The sequence below is a fragment of the Oncorhynchus mykiss genome, chromosome 10, assembly GCF_057628025.1.
Source record: "Oncorhynchus mykiss isolate SJ-2025 chromosome 10, ASM5762802v1, whole genome shotgun sequence".
Lineage (NCBI taxonomy): Eukaryota > Metazoa > Chordata > Actinopteri > Salmoniformes > Salmonidae > Oncorhynchus > Oncorhynchus mykiss.
In genome coordinates, this window is record NC_143031.1 from 17,756,417 (window position 1) to 17,775,171 (window position 18,755).

Here is an 18,755-nt window from a genome sequence, read left to right on the forward strand (position 1 = left end):
CCTCCCATCTATCTCTCAACACCATCCATATTGAATTTCTATTTGACATATATTTTTCAACTGTGCTGGGATGCTTCACAAAGTACTGAACCTTTCTATTTTCATAGCTTCTACAGATTGTAAATTAAAAATATATATTTTTTAGCTAAAATAATTATTATATTATTAATTGATTGACCTATGGATTTTCAAACCACCCAGTATTGCTATCTGCAGCATTAGTTCTAGGCAAATGTTGCAATTCTTCAGCCACTTCTGGACCTGTGACCAAAAATCAGCTACATATGGACAATACCAAAATAAATACTCTAATGACTCTGCATCCTCACAGCAAAAGCCTGTTTAAATATGGGCAGCACCATTGAGCACTTTCACCATTTTGGAGTAGTCAACTGGGTGGGACTTCCTATGGGTTAAGGAAGGATCATTAAAAAATGCTTTGTCTTTCCTCATAGAACATGTCATGTTGGTTCTTTGGCTGAGCTAGCCAATCAGTGTTATACTCACGTTAATATTTGTAATGACCGGTGTATAAACCCACACCATTCCAAAACAGAAAAGCTGATTTTAACATTCTTAATTCAATTTTTGGCGGAATTTGGAAGGAAAACTATTTCACTCAGTGTAATTCATTACTGGGTCATATGTTATAGATATCTGGAAACGCAGGACAGTTATTTTAAAGATTTATGTAATGCCTTTTCTTTTGGAAATAAATGAATACCGCAGCCATTCTTAATGTTGGATGGTCCTGTTGTTTTTTAAGACATTTACCAGGAATATAAATCCTTGGCTAGCCAGCAGAATGTATGACAGTCAAATTACTTGATGGATACCTATTAGCAACAAACAATCAAGGTTTATTGTGTTTGGTCAATGACGCAAACTATGATAAATCTCTGTCATTGGAAAACACATCGTTACTCAAATTCAGGGCTCCTGAATGACTCAGATGTGCTACTAGATCAATACGGGGACTAGTATAGATTATTGTGTATTTATGCCTGCATCACGTTATTAATATGCCTTTATGGTGTTGTCTTATGACCGTATCTCAATATGCCATTGAATGTTGATAACCTTATCTATCTCTCCCAGGACGGCTACGATATGGAAGACGCTCTCTCCCTTCTGGGGGGAGGAGTATAACGTTCACCTGCCCCCGTCCTTCCATACCATCTCCTTCCATGTGCTGGATGAGGACTCACTGAGGTAATGAGGAGGTTGTATCTTCTCAATGTCAACTTTTATATCATTGCCACAAGGTTTTTACTACAGCAATAGTAAACAATCCTTTCAAGTCCTATGCCGTACTGTATTTTAATTTTGATATTATTTATATCCATTATGGACCCTATTCAAATATATTTAAGTCCTTTTTTAAATACTAAATTCAAAACACTACAGTACATTAACCCTTTACACTCATGGGAATTGGTCTATATGGATAGGACTACATTTAAATGTTTCTTACAGAGGAAATATGAAAAGCATAAGCATGGTGGAAATTGAAAAACAGTTTTGCGATTATGGGAACATTATTAGACAGGTTGAGGACACAACAGTTCACCTGACACAATACTGAACATAAACATTACGCTGTTGATTTTTACTATACTAATTGCCACATTTGTTAATCTAAAAATATTGTGCTTGGGTGTTTGGCTTGCTTGTATGACATTTGATCTTGCAAAATACATTGAGTCCTCTTAATTTACAGCATTTCCCTCACTCAGACAAAACATTTGCATAATTTGCCCAATTAGCAGGAGAGATGGGGGCGGCAACTTGTCGTGTGCGGTGCTGAAGTTCAGAACAGCTGTCAATCAAAACCCATGCAGAACTGTGAAGCGCAGTGCTTGAACTCTGACTTTGTTTTAGAAAATGTTATTGTGAAGCCACTCCGTTCCAATTTTGGCGCTTATCAGTGTCAAAATCTGCCAGTTTCAACCAGTATACAGGTATGAGTCCAAAAGGTTAAAGAATAAGTTACATGAAGAAGTTGTCTTCTGCTTTTTTCAAGGAGGTACAGTACCAGTCAAAAGTTTAGAAACACCTACTCATTCTAGGGTTTCTTTATTTTTTACTCTTTTCTACATTGTAGAATAATAGTGAAGACATCAAAACTATGAAATAACACATGGAATCATGTGGTAACCAAAACAGTGTTAAACAAATCTAAATATATTTGAGATTCTTCAAAGTAGCCACCCTTTGCCTTGATGACAGCTTTGCATATTCATGAGGTAGTCACCTGGAATGCATTACGGTGAACAGGTGTGCCTTGTTAATTTGTAGAATTACTTTCCTTAAAACGTTTGAGCCAATAAGTTGTGTTGTGACAAGGTAGAGGTGGTATACAGAATATAGCCCTATTTGGTAAAAACACAAACAAGTCCTTAATATGGAAAGAACAGCTCAAATAAACAAAGAGGAACAACAGTCCATCATTACTTTGAGACATGAGCGTCAATCAATCCGGAAAATTTCAAGTTTCTTGAAGAAACTGTGAAGTTTCTTCAAGTGCAGTTACAAAAACCATCTAGCGCTATGAATGAAACTGGCTCCCATGAGGACCGCCACAGGAATGGAAGACCGAATTACCGCTGCTGCAGAGGATAAGTTCATTAGTTACCAACCTCAGAAATTGCAGCCCAAATAAATGCTTCAGAGTTTAAGTAACAGACCCACCTCAGCATCAACTGTTAAGAGGAGACTTTGAGTCAGGCGTTCATGGTTGAATTGCTGCAAAGAAACCACTACAAAAGGACACCAATAAGAAGAAGAGACTTGCTTGGGCCAAGAAATGCGAGCAATGGACATTAGACCGGTGGAAATCTGTCCTTTGGCCTGAGTACAAATTTGAGATGTTTGGTTCCAACCGCCATGTCTTTGTGAGACCCAAATAGGTGAATGATTATCTCCGCATGTATGGTTCCCACCTAACGCATGGAGAAGGAGGTGTTATGGTGTGGGGGTGCTTTGCTGGTGACACTGTCAGTGATTTATTTAGAATTCAAGGCACACTTAACCAGCATGGCTACCATAACATTCTGCAGCAATACGCCATCCCATCTGGTTTGGGATTAGTGGGACTTAAGACCCAACACACCTCAAGGCTGTGTAAGGGCTATATGACCAAGAAGAAGAGTGATGATGGAGTGCGGCATCAGATGACCTGGCCTCCACAAACATCCGACTTCAACCGAATTGAGATGGTTTGGGATGACTTGGACAGCAGAGTGAAGGAAAGCAGCCAACAAGTGCTCAGCATATGTGGAAACTCCTTGAAGACCGTTGGAAAAACATTCCTCATGAAGCTGGTTGCGAGAATGCCAAGAGTGTGCAAAGCTGTCAAGGCAAAGGCAAAGGGTGGCTACTTTGAAGTATCTAAAATAAGATGTTTTTTTGTTTACTACGTGTTATTTCATAGTTTTGATGTCTTCACTATTATTCTACAATGTAGAAAATAGTAAAAATTAAGGGAACCCCTTGAATGCAGTGTATTCGGAAAGTATTCAGACCCCTTCCCGTTTTCCACATTTTGTTACGTTACAGCCCGATTCTAAAATTGATTAAATTGTTTTTTTCCCCCCTCATCAATCTACACACAATATCCCATAATGACAAAGTGAAATCAGGTTTTTAGAAATGTTTGCAAATGTATTATTTAAAAAAACGAAACCTTTCTTTCCATAAGTATTTAGACCCTTTGCTATGAGACTCTAAATGGAGCTCAGGTGCATCCTGTTTCCATTGATCATCCTTGAGATGTCTCTACAACTTGGTTGGAGTCCATCTGTGGTATATTCAACTGATTTGGAAGGCACACACACACCTGTCTATATATAAGGTCCCACAGTTTACAGTGCATTTCAGAGCAAAAACCAAGCCATGAGGTTGAAGTATTTGTCTGTAGAGCCCTGAGACATGATTTTGTCAGCATAGATCTGAGTAAGGATACCAAAACAATGTGTAGTGTTGAAGGTCCCCAAGAACAGTGGCCTCCATCATTCTTAAATGGAAAAAGTTTGGAATTACCAAGACTCTTCCTAGAGCTGGACGCCCGGCCAATCTGGGCAATCGGGGAGAAGGGCAATGGTCAGGGAGGTGACCAAGAACCCAATGGTCACTCTGACAGCGCTCCAGAGTTCCTCTGTGGAAATGTGAGAACCTTCCAGAAGACAACCATTTCTGTAGCACTCTACCAATCAAGCCTTTATGGTAGAGTGGCCAGACGGAAGCCACTCCTCATTAAAGGCACATGACAGCTCACTTGGAGTTTGCCAAAAGGCATCTAAAGGACTCTGACCATGAGAAACTAGGTTATCTGGTCTGATGAAACCAAGATTGAACTCTTTGGCCTGAATGCCAAGCGTCATGTCTGGAGGAAACTGGCACCATTTCAGCTGCCGGGACTGGGAGCCAGGATCAAGACAAAGATGAACGGAGCCAAGTACAGAGAGATCCTAGATGAAAACCTGCTCAGGACCTCTGGGGCAAAGGCTGGGGTAAAAGTTCACCTTCCATCAAGAACATGACCTTAAGCACACAGACAATGCAGGAGTGGATTTGCGACAAGTCTCTGAATGTCCTTAAGTGGCCCAGCCAGAGCCCGGACTTGAACCCGATTGAACATCTCTGGAGAGACCTGAAAATAGCTGTGCAGCAACGCTCCCCATCCAACCTGACAGAGCTTGAGGATCTGCAGAGAAGAAGGGAGAAACTCTCAAAATACAGGTGTGTCAAGCTTGTAGTGTCATACCCAAGAAGACGCAAGGCTTTAATCGCTGCCAATGATGCTTCAACAAAGTACTGAGTAAAGGGTCTGCATGCTTATGTAAAAGTGATATTTCAGTTGTTGTTTTTTTATATACATTTGCAAAAATGTCTAAACATGTTTTTGCTTTGTCATTACGGGGTATTGTGTGTAGATTTGAGGGGAAAACATTTGAATACATTTTAGAACAAGGCTTTAACGTAACAAAATGTGATACGAGTCAAGCAGTCTGAATACTTTCCGAATGCACTGTAGAACTATTTTTTTTATTATAATTTAGTTGTCTCAACAAATTTCAGGGGTATTTAGCGTCCTCTTCTCCCTGGGCTTGCAATCAGCTGCGGTGTGCAAAAAACAGCTGCGCCGGTATAAAACCAGGAAGCTGATTGAGCTAGCATATATAAATGACCCATTGTTTTATCATAAGACCTTTGGACATGAGAAGTTGCTAAAACTACACTATTGTGCAAGAAAAACCTGTGACGGCTAGCCTGCATTGTGGTAAACACACACACTGCAGACTCATATGAATTTATTATTGACAGTGGTACAAACTTGAAGAGCAAGTTCAGTGGAATCTACCTAACCTGTAGCCCTTGTGTCGTTCCAGCCGTGATGACGTCATCGGGAAGGTATCGATCAATAAGGAAGCCTTGGCTGCCAAACCACAAGGTGAGACCTCGCTGTGGCTGTGTTTTCCTCAAATCATGGTCTGAGGCAATATAAAGCAGTGTTTTGGCCCAAAACATGTCCAATTATTTAGCCATGTGCACTTTCCTTTACGCTAACACTGACCAATTTCTTTGAGTTTTAGCAACTTCCATGTTCTCAGAAATGACGACAGAGAGGAGACTGGAGTAAGCTAGTTGATCTTAGCATGTTGTCGGGTCAAATTAACCCATGTTGTTGAACTACGGTACACTACCGGTCAAACGTTTTAGAACACCCACTAAATTGTAGAATAATAGTGAAGACATAAAAGCCATGAAATAACACATGGAATCATGTAGAAACCCCAAAAGTGTTAAATCAAAATATATTTCAAATAGCCACCCTTTGCCTTGATGACAACTTTGCACACTCTTGGCATTCTTTCAACCAGCTTCACCTGAAATGCGTTTTCAACAGTATTGAAGGAGTTCCCACATATGCTGAGTACTTGTTGACTGCTTTTCCTTCACTCTGCGGTCTGACTCATCCCAAACCATCTCAATTTGTTTGGGGGATTGTGTAGGCCAGGTCATCTGATGCAGCACCCATCACTCTCCTTCTTGGTAAAATAGCCCTTCCACAGCCTGGTGGTGTGTTGGGTCATTGTCCTATTGAAAAACAAATGTTAGTCCCACTAGGCCCAAGCCAGATGGGATGGCGTATCGCTGCAGAATGCTGTGGTAGCCATGCTGGTTAACCATGCTGGTTAACTTGAATTCTAAATAAATCACTGACAGTGTCACCAGCAAATCACCCCCACATAATAACACCACCTCCTCCATGCTTTACGGTGGGAAATACACATGTGGAGATCATCGTTCCCCCACACCGCTTCTCACAAAGACATGGCGGTTGGAACCAATAATCTCCCATTTGGAATCCAGACCAAAGTACAATCCAGACCAAAGTATAAGTTTCCACCAGATCCACCAGACATTTCATCTTCACTCTACTGTTTTTCCACGGTAAGCTCTACACACTTTTGCAAAGTGATTCCATTTACCACATTTAGTACACTGTTTGACTCTTAAAACGCCCCTAAACATGTGGATACAAAGTGCATGGCGAACAAGGAAATTGCCTAGCTAAAGGCAAACAGTGTACTAAATGTGGAAAATGGAATCACTTTGCAAATGTGTGCAGAGCTTACCGTGGAAAAACAGTACACACAGTGAGTGAAGATGAAATGTCAATCAAAAAGTCAAACGCTGATGAACTGTTTATTGATTCACCGACACAGAAAAGTCATATCAGAGACAGAGCAAGCCTTTGCTGATATTGAGATAGGAACACAAGGCACAGAGCTAAAGTTCAAACTAGACACTGCTGCACAAGTAAACATTATTCCTCTGAATAAGTACCGCAGCTTGACATCTGAATGTGAGCTACAGCCCACCACATGCAGACTGACTGGTTATGGTGGTGAACAGCTCCCAGTAAAAGGCACATGCACTTTCAAATACAAATACAAGGAAAGGGACATGATGTTGGACTTTTACGTTGTTGACACTGGAGCACCTGCAGTGCTAGGTCTTAAAGCATGTTTAGACATGGACCTCATCAAGCTAGTTTTATCAGTGACAGCACCAGTAGAGACAAAATGTACTGGAGGAGTTTGCTGATGTTTTTACAGGAATAGGATTATTCCCAGGAGAATATACCATTCACCTTGACCCAGACGCAACCCTGTGGTCTACCCACTGACAAAATATTCCCCTTGCTCTCCGTGCCCGTCTGAAGAAAGAGTGCTCCATGCTCTCCAAATCTGACATAGTCACCAAGGTTACAGAACCGACTGACTGGGTTGACGCGTTAGTGGTGGTGGAGAAACCACGCACAGGCAAGCTCCGGGTATGCCTCGACCCAAGAGACTTGAACAAGGCTATCAAACACCCCCATTATCCTTTACCACGCTAGTTGGCATCGCACACAAGCTAGCGGGAGCACACTACTTCAGTGTCATGGACGCTAGATCAGGCTACTGGGCTATCAAGCTCACAGAAGAGTCATCTAAGCTCACAACATTCAACACACCGTTTGGACGCTACAGGTTCCGTCGCCTGCCTTTTGGGATTATCTCAGCCCAGGACAAGTTTCTGCGAAAGATCGATGAAGTGTACGAAGGCCTCGACGGAGTTGTGACAATTGTGGACGACATCCTTGTCTTTGGTCGAACTAAAGAGGAGTCCGGCTCAACCCCGAGAAAAGTACAGTCGGCGCTACAGAGGTCAGCTACAGAAGATCTTAGCCATAAAAGAAATGGTGCCACCAAAGAACCGTGCAGAGCTGGAAACAGTGCTTGGGATGGTCAACTACTTAGCATTGGAGAGCCTGGGTGCGAACTTGGCTAATGCACCCCTGCGTCAACTGCTAAAGCAGTCCAGTGAGTTTCTCTGGGACAAGCAACACGACATTGCTTTCCAGAATGTGAAAGACTTGATCACGAGAGAACCAGGACCAATCCTTGCCTACTATGACCCCAACAAAGAGCTCAGACTCTAAGTCGACGCATCAAAGTATGGACTAGGTGTAGTGCTACTGCCAGAAGGAAAGCCCATTGGTTACGCTTCCCATTATCTCGGACTGTGAAATCAACTACGCTCAAATCGAAAAGGAGCTCTACGCCATTCTGTTTGGATGTAAATGTTTCCATCAGTACGTATATGGACGACAAGTCATTGTGGAATCCAACCACAAGCCCCTTGAGTCAATTATGAGGAAACCACATCCAGGCAAAGACATCCCTGTCGCAGACACGCTCTCCAGGAAGTTTCTTACCTATAAGGACAGCAGCCTCAGTGAAGGCATGGACATGCAAGTGCACACTGTGTACAGCAACTTACCAGTAAGTGACACAAAACTGAAGGAGATCCAAGCAGAAACAGAAAAGGACTCACAACTCGCACAGCTGAGGAAAGTCATACAGGATGGATGGCCTGAGGAGAGGAGAAATGCCCTCGGAGCATCTCAGAATTCTGGAACCATTGTGATGAACTATCACAGATCAACGGAATAATTTTCACAGGAGAGAAAATCATTATTCCTACCAGTCTCAGAGAAGAGATTTTGACAAAGATCCATGCTGGACACATGGGCATGGAAAAGTGCAAACAGAGAGCACAGGATATTTTGTTTTGGCCCGGAATGTGCAAACAAATAGAGGACATTGTTGGTAAATGCGCCATATGTCTTGAATGACGCTCCTCAAACACCAAAGAGCCAATGTTACCTCATGTATCCCAGACCGACCCTAGCAGGTCGTGGCAACCGATCTGTTCACCTGGATCAACGAGGACTACATCGTAACAGTGGACTACTACAGCAGATACTTCGAACTCGACAAGCTTCACAGCACCACATCTGCAGCTGTGATACACAAGCTGAAAGCATCCTTTGCCAGGCATGGTATTGTAGAGACTTTAATATCTGACAATGGGCCCAAATCAAATGAGTTTGAATCCTTCACAAAAGCATGGGAGTTCACACATGTCATCACAAGCCCACATTACCCTCAAAGTAATGGCCTTGCTGAAAAATCTGTGCAGATTGATAAATCACTCATGGACAAAGCAAAAGCAGACAAGAGACCCCTACCTCAGTCTCCTTGAATACCGCAACACTCCAGTTGACAGCTTCAAATCACCAGCCCAGCTGTTGATGAGCCGCAGACTTTGCTCCATCCTTCCCAGCACCAACCAGCAGCTGCAACCTGAGGTCGTCAGCTACAAGGAAATGCATGAAAAACGTGCACAGAGACAACAACAACAAAAGCGATACTACGACAGGTCAGTTAGACCACTGCCACCACTGATCGACGGAGAGTCAGTTAGAATGGCCTCTGGAAGCCAGCAGTTGCAATTGTCGTCACCTACTGAACACAGAAGAACCACACACTGATGAGATGAACTGTTCCCCTGAAAGAGAGCGTGATGAACTACACACACACACACACACACACACACACACACAGCACAACATACACAGCACAACATACCATACTTACCTGCACACCACAAGAGCTGTTGACTGACACACAAGCATGCTCAGCATCATATCGCATAAGGTCAGGGAGAGAGGTCAAGCCCAGAGTTGTCCTAGACCTGTGAAATGTCAAAGGGTGTAGGCGGATTGCTGCCCTAGAAGAGTTTCAGACTGTAAACTTATTGAAAGTTCACTTTAAATGCTTTGGTATTGTATTTGTTTGAAATGTTAAGATGTCATTTCTGCTGTAAGAGCTGAGTTGCTGAGAATCCCTTGTTTGAAAAGTAACAGTATGTTGGATTATTGTTCAGAGTCTGTTGATTCAGTTGGTCTAGTATGCAATATAAATGGTTACTTACCTTGAGTTCAAACTGCAGAGCATGTTTTCAAAAGAAACGCTTAGAATATAATATGTAAACATTTTTTGTTTGTTTTAAAAGAAGGGGGATGTAATATTCATATGTGTAAACATACTGAATTTTATTGGATGCATTTTACCGCTGTATCATACTGTGCTATGATTGGTTAAGACCACCCAGATGGTTAGGTCATGGTCAGTTGGTCATGGTTGGAGATACGTGAACATGCAAGTTGTAGCTAGCTAATAAAGAGCTACGTTAAGAAATATCCTGTAGTACTGTATTTTATTATTTTGTACAAAGCGTGCAAAACAAGACAGTGGTCTCCTGAACAGTTGATGTTGAGATGTGTCCGTTACTTGAACTCTAAGAAGCATTTATTTAGGCTGGTATTTCTGAAGCTGGTAACTCTAGTGAACTTATCCTCTGCAGCAGAGGTAACTCTGGGTCTTCCATTCCTTTGGCAGTCCCTTTGAGAGACAGTTTCATCATAGCGCTTGATTGTTTTTGCGACTGCACTTGAAGACACGTTAAAAGTTCTTGAAATTTTCCGTATTGACTGACCATGTCTTAAAGTAATGGACTGTCGTTTATTTTGCTTATATGTGCTGTTCTTGCCATAATATGGACTTGGTCTTTAACCAAATAGGGCTATCTTCTGTATACCACCCCTACCTTGTCACAACACAACTTATTGGCTCAAACGCATTAAGAAGGAAAGAAATTCCACAAATGATCTTTTTAACAAGGCCCTCCTGTTAATTGAAATGCAATCCAGGTGACTACCTCATGATGCTGGTTGAGAGAATGCCAAGAGTGTGCAAAGCTGTCATCAAGGCAAAGGGTGGCTATTTAAAAAATGAGATTCCTCAAATATGTGTTGATTTGTTTAACACTTTTTTTTAGTTACTACATGATTCCATGTGTTATTTCATAGTTTTGATGTCTTCACTATTCTTCTACAATGTAGACCTTTTGACCAGTAGTGTATGTCTCAACTCGTCCTTCCAGTAAAGGAATTCCCTCTACCCTGTAAGAGTAAAAGGGATCAGATGAGTTCAGGAGTAAAGTCATCTTGTGTGCTTAGTCATTATCTGGACTATTGATTCAAGGATCCCCGCATTCCACTGTTGCCATGACGCTGGTGTGGTGAGTCATCACATAGCCCTAGAGCATACTTTTGTTTTCTAAATAACGGACACGACAATCACATGATCACATAGGTTCACAAGTGGACACTCCTTGAATGAGCGCTTTGAACAAAGTCTTACTCGCTTGTTTCATAAGTCTGGTTTTTCACTGAGAAAAGGCCCACTGGATTATAATGGGTCATATGGTTAGAATAACACTTATCCCACCAACGCTGCTTTGAGCCATTGTCTGATCGACTTTACCTGCTGGCTTACCTTAGTGTTGGCAGGCTGACTCACTGGGCAAAACACAGGGGTGACTACTGAGCTTCGTGAAGAGAGTGACATGTGGGTGAGGGGCCTGAGTCACACTTCACAGTAGGGTTGTGACACCGATGCTGGTCGTGGGGAGTAGTCTTACTCAGTTTTCTCCCACGCAGGGATGATGGTGACTTTCTGGCACTCACGAAGACGAGGGCGGGATCACTCATTAGTCTTGGTGGCTGGAACTTGCCAAAGGTGTAGCTAATAACTCCAATGAGCATTGTGTATTTGTAAGATGTGGCAGCATGTTTAAATTCCCAAGAAACTTCTAGATAATTACGAGCTGATTGATCAACTCTGATATTCACATGGTAGCAAGCCAACTGGTATAATGGTTTATTACTTCCTGTAATATGAATGATATGTTGTTTATACACGATTTTTGTAGGGCATCATGAATGCTTAAGACAGGCCAATGATATACAGTGGGGAGAACAAGTATTTGATACACTGCCGATTTATTACAAAGCATGTAGAGGTCTGTAATTTTTTATCATAGGTACACTTCAACTGTGAGACGGAATCTAAAACAAAAATCCAGAAAATCACATTATGATTTTAAAGTAATTAATTAGCATTTTATTGCATGACATAAGTATTTGATACATCAGATAAGCAGAACTTAATATTTGGTACAGAGATCATACGTTTCCTGTAGTTCTTGACCAGGTTTGCACACACTGCAGCAGGGATTTTGGCCCACTCCTCCATTCAGACTTTCTCCAGATCCTTCAGGTTTCAGGGCTGTCGCTGGACAATACGGACTTTCAGCTCCCTCCAAAGATGTTCTATTGGGTTCAGGTCTAGAGACTGGCTAGGCCACTCCAGGACCTTGAGATGCTTCTTACGGAGCCACTCCTTAGTTGCCCTGGCTGTGTGTTTTGGGTCGTTGTAATGCTGGAAGACCAGCCACAACCCATCTTCAATGCTCTTACTGAGGGAAGGAGGTTGTTGGCCAAGATCTCGAGATACATGGCCCGATCCATCCTCCCCTCAATACGGTGCAGTCGTCCTGTCCCCTTTGCAGAAAAGTATCCCCAGAGAATGATGTTTCCACCTCCTATGCTTCACGGTTGGGATGGTGTTCTTCCTTGTTCTTCCTCCAAACATGGCGAGTGGAGTTTAGACCAAAAAGCTCTATTTTTGTCTCATCAGACCACATGACCTTCTACCATTCCTCCTCTGGATCATCCAGATGGTCATTGGCAAACTTCAGACCGGCCTGGACATACGCTGGCTTGAGCAGGGGGACCTTGCGTGCGCTGCAGGATTTTTATCCATGACGGCGTAGTGTGTTACTAATGGTTTTCTTTGAGACCCAGCTCTCTTCAGGTCATTGACCAGGTCCTGCCGTGTAGTTCTGGGCTGATCCCTCACCTTCCTCATGATCGTTGATGCCCCACGAGGTGAGATCTTGCATGGAGCCCCAGACCGAGGGTGATTGACCGTCATCTTGAACTTCTTCCATTTTCTAATAATTGAGCAAACAGTTGTTGCCTTCTCACCAAGCTGCTTGCGTATTGTCCTGTAGCCCATCCCAGCCTTGTGCAGGTCTACAATTCAATCCCTGATGTCCTTACACAGCTCCCTGGTCTTGGCCATTGTGGAGAGGTTGGAGTCTGTTTGAGTGTGTGGACAGGTCTTTTATACAGGTAACGAGTTCAAACGGGTGCAGTTAATACAGGTAATGAGTGGAGAAAAGGTGGGATTCTTAAAGAAAAACTAACAGGTCTGTGAGAGCCGGAATTCTTACTGGTTGGTAGGTGATCAAATACTTATGTCATGCAATAAAATGCAAATTAATTACTTAAATCATACAATGTGATTTTTATGGATTTTTGTTTTAGATTCCGTCTCTCACGGTTGAAGTGTACCTATGATAAAAATTACAGACCTCTACATGCTTTGTAAGTAGGAAAACCTGCAAAATCGGCAGTGTATAAAAATGTTCTTCTCCCCACTGTACCAGTTTGGTGTAGTCTGCGTTACGATCAAAAATTTTTACTAAACACTGTACACTACAAGACAACAAAAACCGTTATCTTCTTTATATTGCATCTCCTGTATACAGTGTCATTGGATCTCAGTTTTGTAGACTGGTAATCATTTACAAACAGTGAAAGAACATCTCTTACTCATAATCACAAAGGCTAGATGGAGCACTTGTCCAGGGTCTATTGCTTTCTCATTGTTTTGATTAAGGGAAGTCCGGGTTGGGCAAGCATATTCCTACCCTCTTGTCTCCGCATTGTAATCCATTGCAGATGCGTTGCTTTGGAAACAAAGGCTTCGCCTGGTTGGTCAGAGAAGTTTTAAAGGAGAGACCAAGGCTTAAATTAAAGGGGATGAACAGTGACTTCATTGGTCCTTGTTTAAACGGTAGGCCAAACATTAGAGACGAACAGTCATCACCCCTCACCCTTTTATCTGCTACACCATCAGAGCCTTCAACATGTTACTTTTTTTTTCTGAAGACATAATTAAATGAGAATCATTCCAGTTTGAAAACCGTCACAAAAATAGATCCCTTTTGTGTGATGTCAGACCATGTTTTACTGCTTGACAGTGGGAATGTGCTTCTCTGCTAGGGGCCTCACACTTGAGGTGTCTGGGGGATTACTGTGGAAGTAACCTTGAGAGAAGCAGGCTGTATGGAGAGGGACCTCTGAGGAAGGGGGTGGGAAAGAGGACTGAGCGCAATGAATCACCTTTTGAAGCAGGCAGGTCAAGGCTTGAAAGGTTAGACCCCTAGTGTGTGTGTGTGTGTGTGTGTGTGTGTATTTGCCAGTCACGGTTTGAACACTTTCATAGATGAGACCTTTCACTGATGCTGACTGGCCTCTACCAAGGTTTTGTCAAGTGTATACTAATCGTAAACAGAATGCTGTGGAGTGCATTTGAACGTCTTAGAAAAACTATCTGGCCTTTATGACCACTGATATTCTTAAATCTCAACCTGGTACAGACAAAAGAGGACTGGCCACCCCTCAGAGCCTGATTCCTCTCTGGGTTTCTTCCTAGGTTTCTGCCTTCTGGGGAATTTTTTTTCTAGCCACTGCTTTTGCATTTCTTGCTCTTTGGTGTTTTAGGCTGGGTATCTGTAAAGCACTGCTGATGTAAAAAAGGGCTTTATAAAATGTGATTTTTGATTTTAAAATGTTTTAAGTCAAGTCCATTCATACTCATCCATATTTGATATAATTTTGTTTTTTTTTAGTTCAGTTTCCCTCATTGTACATATTTGTGTAGATAGCATATACCACAGACAGGACGGCGACGTTTCCTCAGAATGGTCTTCACATGGTTTCTGTCCCAAATGGCACCCTAATCCCTTTATAATGCACTGCTTTTAACCAGGGTCCATATGGCTCTGGTAAAACGTAGTGCACTATAAAGGGACTAGTGAGCCAGAGACGGTACATGAACTATTCCGTGTTACTGGTGTATTTTTCTACTCTAAAACTACTGACATTACTTTTCATGCTGTGCTCGAAATGGAAACTGACCGACTCTTGTTTCAGTTCACTTTTTCTGAAATGACTTCATCAATGTTGTGCCCATTGTAGACAGGAGTCTCGCTTCCTCCAGTTTCTGTTCCCTGGCTGAATGCCAGCCAACATTTCACAATGTTCAGAGAAAAGCCTTTGTCATCAACACAACTTACTCCTCTCGCTGTTTGTTCTGGAATAGCTAGTTAATTGTACATTTTCAGTGCAACGAGAATTTTACTTCTAAGATGGAGATTGAAAAATAAATGATAATCAAGTCAGCCCTCAAAATATAGGCGATGAAACTACTGCTGTCAGAAATTTAAGGCCTCCAATGGTTGTCCCAAATGGTACCCTTTCCCCTATATTGTGCACCTCTTGACAAAATAGTGTAATATGTAGGGAATAGGGTCCCATATCGCCTCCATGGCCACAAGTAGCTATCAGCACAGACCATTGACCAATGTTCCATCTGTTTTGTAACCAGTCCGCTGAACCAATGATCTGACTGTTTGTAACCCACGCACAGTCCGCTGAACCAATGATCTGTGTCTGCATTAGAAACAAGACAGCCTAATAAAAAAAGCCTCAAAGCTTTTTTTCCGTCCTGCTTTGTGGAAACGTCTGTGGTTGTAGCCAGATTTATTTTTGTCCCACACTCAGCCGGCAATAAAGAATAATGTTGCTTGACTAGAGACATACCCTGGAATATCAATCAGGAGAAAAAGCATTTCTTTCAAGGGTAAACGCAGAACGATTCTGGGAAATCTTGCCGACTTGATAGAACACTTCATAAATCATTGGGAAGCTGGAAGAAATGGGCCTACTGGTTGAATGTAGTTGGAAATTATCTGGAGGGATGAAGAGTCAATTCACTGGTTGTTTCATTCAGCTTCTGTATTCTATGCATTGACTTTATGATGAGCTGAATTCTGACCAAATACATGAGTCGTATGTAAGAAATAAATGTGAAATAGCTACTGTACTCTGAAATGTCAGACCTGGAAAACCTCTGGATAATACCAATGACTGTAAGGATAATAACAGATTTAGTGAGACTGTGGCTGTCCTAATGTTTCCCTTTAATCAAGGAACTTATTGCCTGTGGTTTATTTCCCGATAAGTCGTCAATTTATTGCTTGTGCTTGGTTGACTAAATCTGTTATTATCCTTAGTCATTGGTATTATCCAGAGGTTTTCCAGGTCTGATATTAATTCAGAGTACAAGTATATTGGAGTCCAAATTGCAGTGCATGTAGATCTGTTCCAGTTCGGAGGCTGTGGAATGCAGGTTTAAACCGGGTAGACGATCTACTTGCGCAGAAGCGAATGCATCACAGGCATTAGGTCTTGTACATTAAGCCTCCAAAAGCCTGAGACACAGAGAAAGGATGTTATTGGTGGGATTTATTCACAGCGTGTGTGTGTACGACATACTGTATTCCCCTCCATGAATTACCTTATCTCATCAGAGCAATACACAAGCCATCCCAAACAGGAAAGTGTTTTTATGAGCATGTTTTCTTCTCTATATATTTTTTATTTAACCTTTTGGTTATGAGCGTGTAAAGTGCATTTGCTATAGGACCATATATCTCACGTGTCCCCACACTAACTTTCCTGTGTGTTGAAGGGCTGGACGGCTGGGTGAACCTAACTGAGATTGACCCAGATGAGGAGGTGCAAGGGGAGATTCACCTCCAGATATCAGTGTTAGGGGACATCCCCAGAATACTGCGCTGCCAAGTACTGGAGGCCAGGTAAGACATGGATGTTGGGCTAGTCCTGTATGGCTCATTTGTTGGGGCATAGCACTTACAATGCCAGGATTGTGGGTTTAATTCTCGCAGTGGCCATCCATACCAAAATGTATGCATCTACTACAGGAAGTTGGATACAATTGCCTACTAAATGTCTTAGTACATACACATTCATTACCTAGGTGACAAATTACCTGTGGGATCTAGGGTGGACCTACTTCTCAGGTTTTACTCTATATACGCTGACGGCATCGCTTTGTACAGCAACTACATCACACAAGGCCAGTGCTGCTCATTGGTAGTGGATGAGGTGAATACCATCACTGTATACATTTAAAAAATGTTTTAACACTTCTCTATGTATAACCAATTGTTTATGAATAATTCACAATGTTTTGGATGTTATATACAGTACATGATCAAAATGATGTGCACACCTGCTCGTCAAACATCTCAATCCAAAATCGCAAGCATTAAATATGGAGTTGATCACCCTTTTGCTGCTATAACAGCCTCCACTCTTTTGTGAAGGCTTTCCACTAGATAAACATTGCTGCAGGGACTTGCTTCCATTCAGCCACAAGCGCATTAGTGAGGTCGGCATTGATGTTGGGCAGTTAGGCCTGGCTTGCAGTCGACATTCCAATGAATCCCAAAGGTGTTCGATGAGGTTTGAGGTCCGGGCTCTGTGCAGGCCAGGCTGTGTCACAATCGGCCGTGATTGGGAATCCCATAGGGCGGCGCACAATTGGCCCAGTGTCATCCGTGTTTGGCCGGTGTAGGCCGTCATTGTAAATAAGAATTTGTTCTGAACTGACTTGCCTAGTTAAATAAAATGTCTTCCACACTGATCTCAACAAACCATTTTGGTATGGACCTCACTTTTTTGCAATGGGGCATTGTCTTGGTGAAACAGGAAAGGGCCTTCCCAAACTGTTGGAAGCACAGAATCATCTAGAATGTCATTGTGTTTTCACTGCTTCAGAGTCCAATGGTGGCGAGCTTTACACCGCTCCAGCCGACACTTGGCATTGCGTATGGTGATCTTAGGCTTGTGTGCGGCAGCTCGGCCATGGAAATCCATTTCATGAAGCTCCCGACTAAGTTATTGTGCTGACGTTGCTTCCAGTGGCAGTTTGGAACTCGGTAGATTGTTTTAACTGAGGACAAACAATTTTTACGCTATTTTTGCTATTTAACACAAGTTTTTGTGAAAACTATCGGTACAGTTAAATGCAATGGAAACACATTGAACTTTATATTTTTATTCGGTACATGAAAACTTCAGCGATAAAGTACATTTTGTGCTGTATGTAATCCCTCACTGATTTGTATCTGTAACTAGTCAATTTGGTGGAAACACCACTGGTGGAAAAATGTGTGTATTTTCTTTATGCAGATTTTTGAAAATTTGCCTGAAAATCTGTCGCCAATTGGATGGAAACTAGATACTGTGATTGTTTTTAGTGGTCAGACATAAAACAAACAGCTTCTTAGCAAAGAGCAATTTCTCAAGCAAGAATTTAGCAAGGACAGTCTGAGTGGTGAGGGGAAAACTGAAATCTAGCAGAGAGGTTTGGAACTCTTTCTTATTGGTCTATAAACTAATTTACCACCTGGTGATGTCACCAAGCAGGCCAAAACTCCATCCCACCAAAACATGGTCTTCCACTAAAAGGGCATAATCATAATTTTCACAGTATTATTCCAACCTCATAGTGTGGAAATATACAGTGCCTATATAACATATCTTGGATTTCTTCACATTTTACTGTGATACAAAGTATGATTTAAAATGTATATTTAATTGTAAGAAAATTGTCAACTATCTACACAATACTATTTTTCTAGATTAATAAAAAAATAAAACACTAATATACAGTGCCCTCAGAAAGTACTTATTCCACACTTTGTTATAGCTTGAATTAAAGTAAACATTTTTCTCACCCATCTACACGCTATACCCCACAATGACAAAGTGAAAACATGCTTTTAGAAATGTTTGCTAATTTATTGAAAATGAAAATACAGATATCTCATTTACATAAGTTTTCACACTCCTGAGTCAATGCTGCCAAAGGTGATTCTACAAGTGACTACAGCTATGAGTCTTTGTGTAAGTCGAAGAGCTTTCCACACCTGGATTGTTCAACATTTGCCCACTTTAAAAAATATATATTTTCAAAATTCTTCAAGCTTTGTCAAATTGGTTGTTGATCATT

The 18,755-nt window shown here is 41.8% G+C and overlaps 1 protein-coding gene across 4 annotated transcripts in view; it reads left to right on the top strand.

Annotated features, from left to right (window-relative positions):
• The window catches only part of rasa4 (RAS p21 protein activator 4), a 71,045-nt gene that overhangs the window by 13,484 nt on the left and 38,806 nt on the right, over nucleotides 1–18,755 (top strand). For 3 of the 4 annotated variants that reach the window (XR_016483601.1, XM_021617632.3, XM_090186050.1), the window contains exons 3-5: nucleotides 1,099–1,212; nucleotides 5,391–5,452; nucleotides 16,407–16,533. Coding sequence is in view for 2 of the 4 variants with exons in the window: in XM_021617632.3 (XP_021473307.1) it covers nucleotides 1,099–1,212; nucleotides 5,391–5,452; nucleotides 16,407–16,533 (303 nt within the window). In the remaining 2 variants the exon portion in view is untranslated. Of the gene's footprint in view, nucleotides 1–1,098; nucleotides 1,213–5,390; nucleotides 5,453–15,366; nucleotides 15,516–16,406; nucleotides 16,534–18,755 lie in introns of those variants that run through there. The other variant, XM_090186051.1, reaches the window with a different exon arrangement.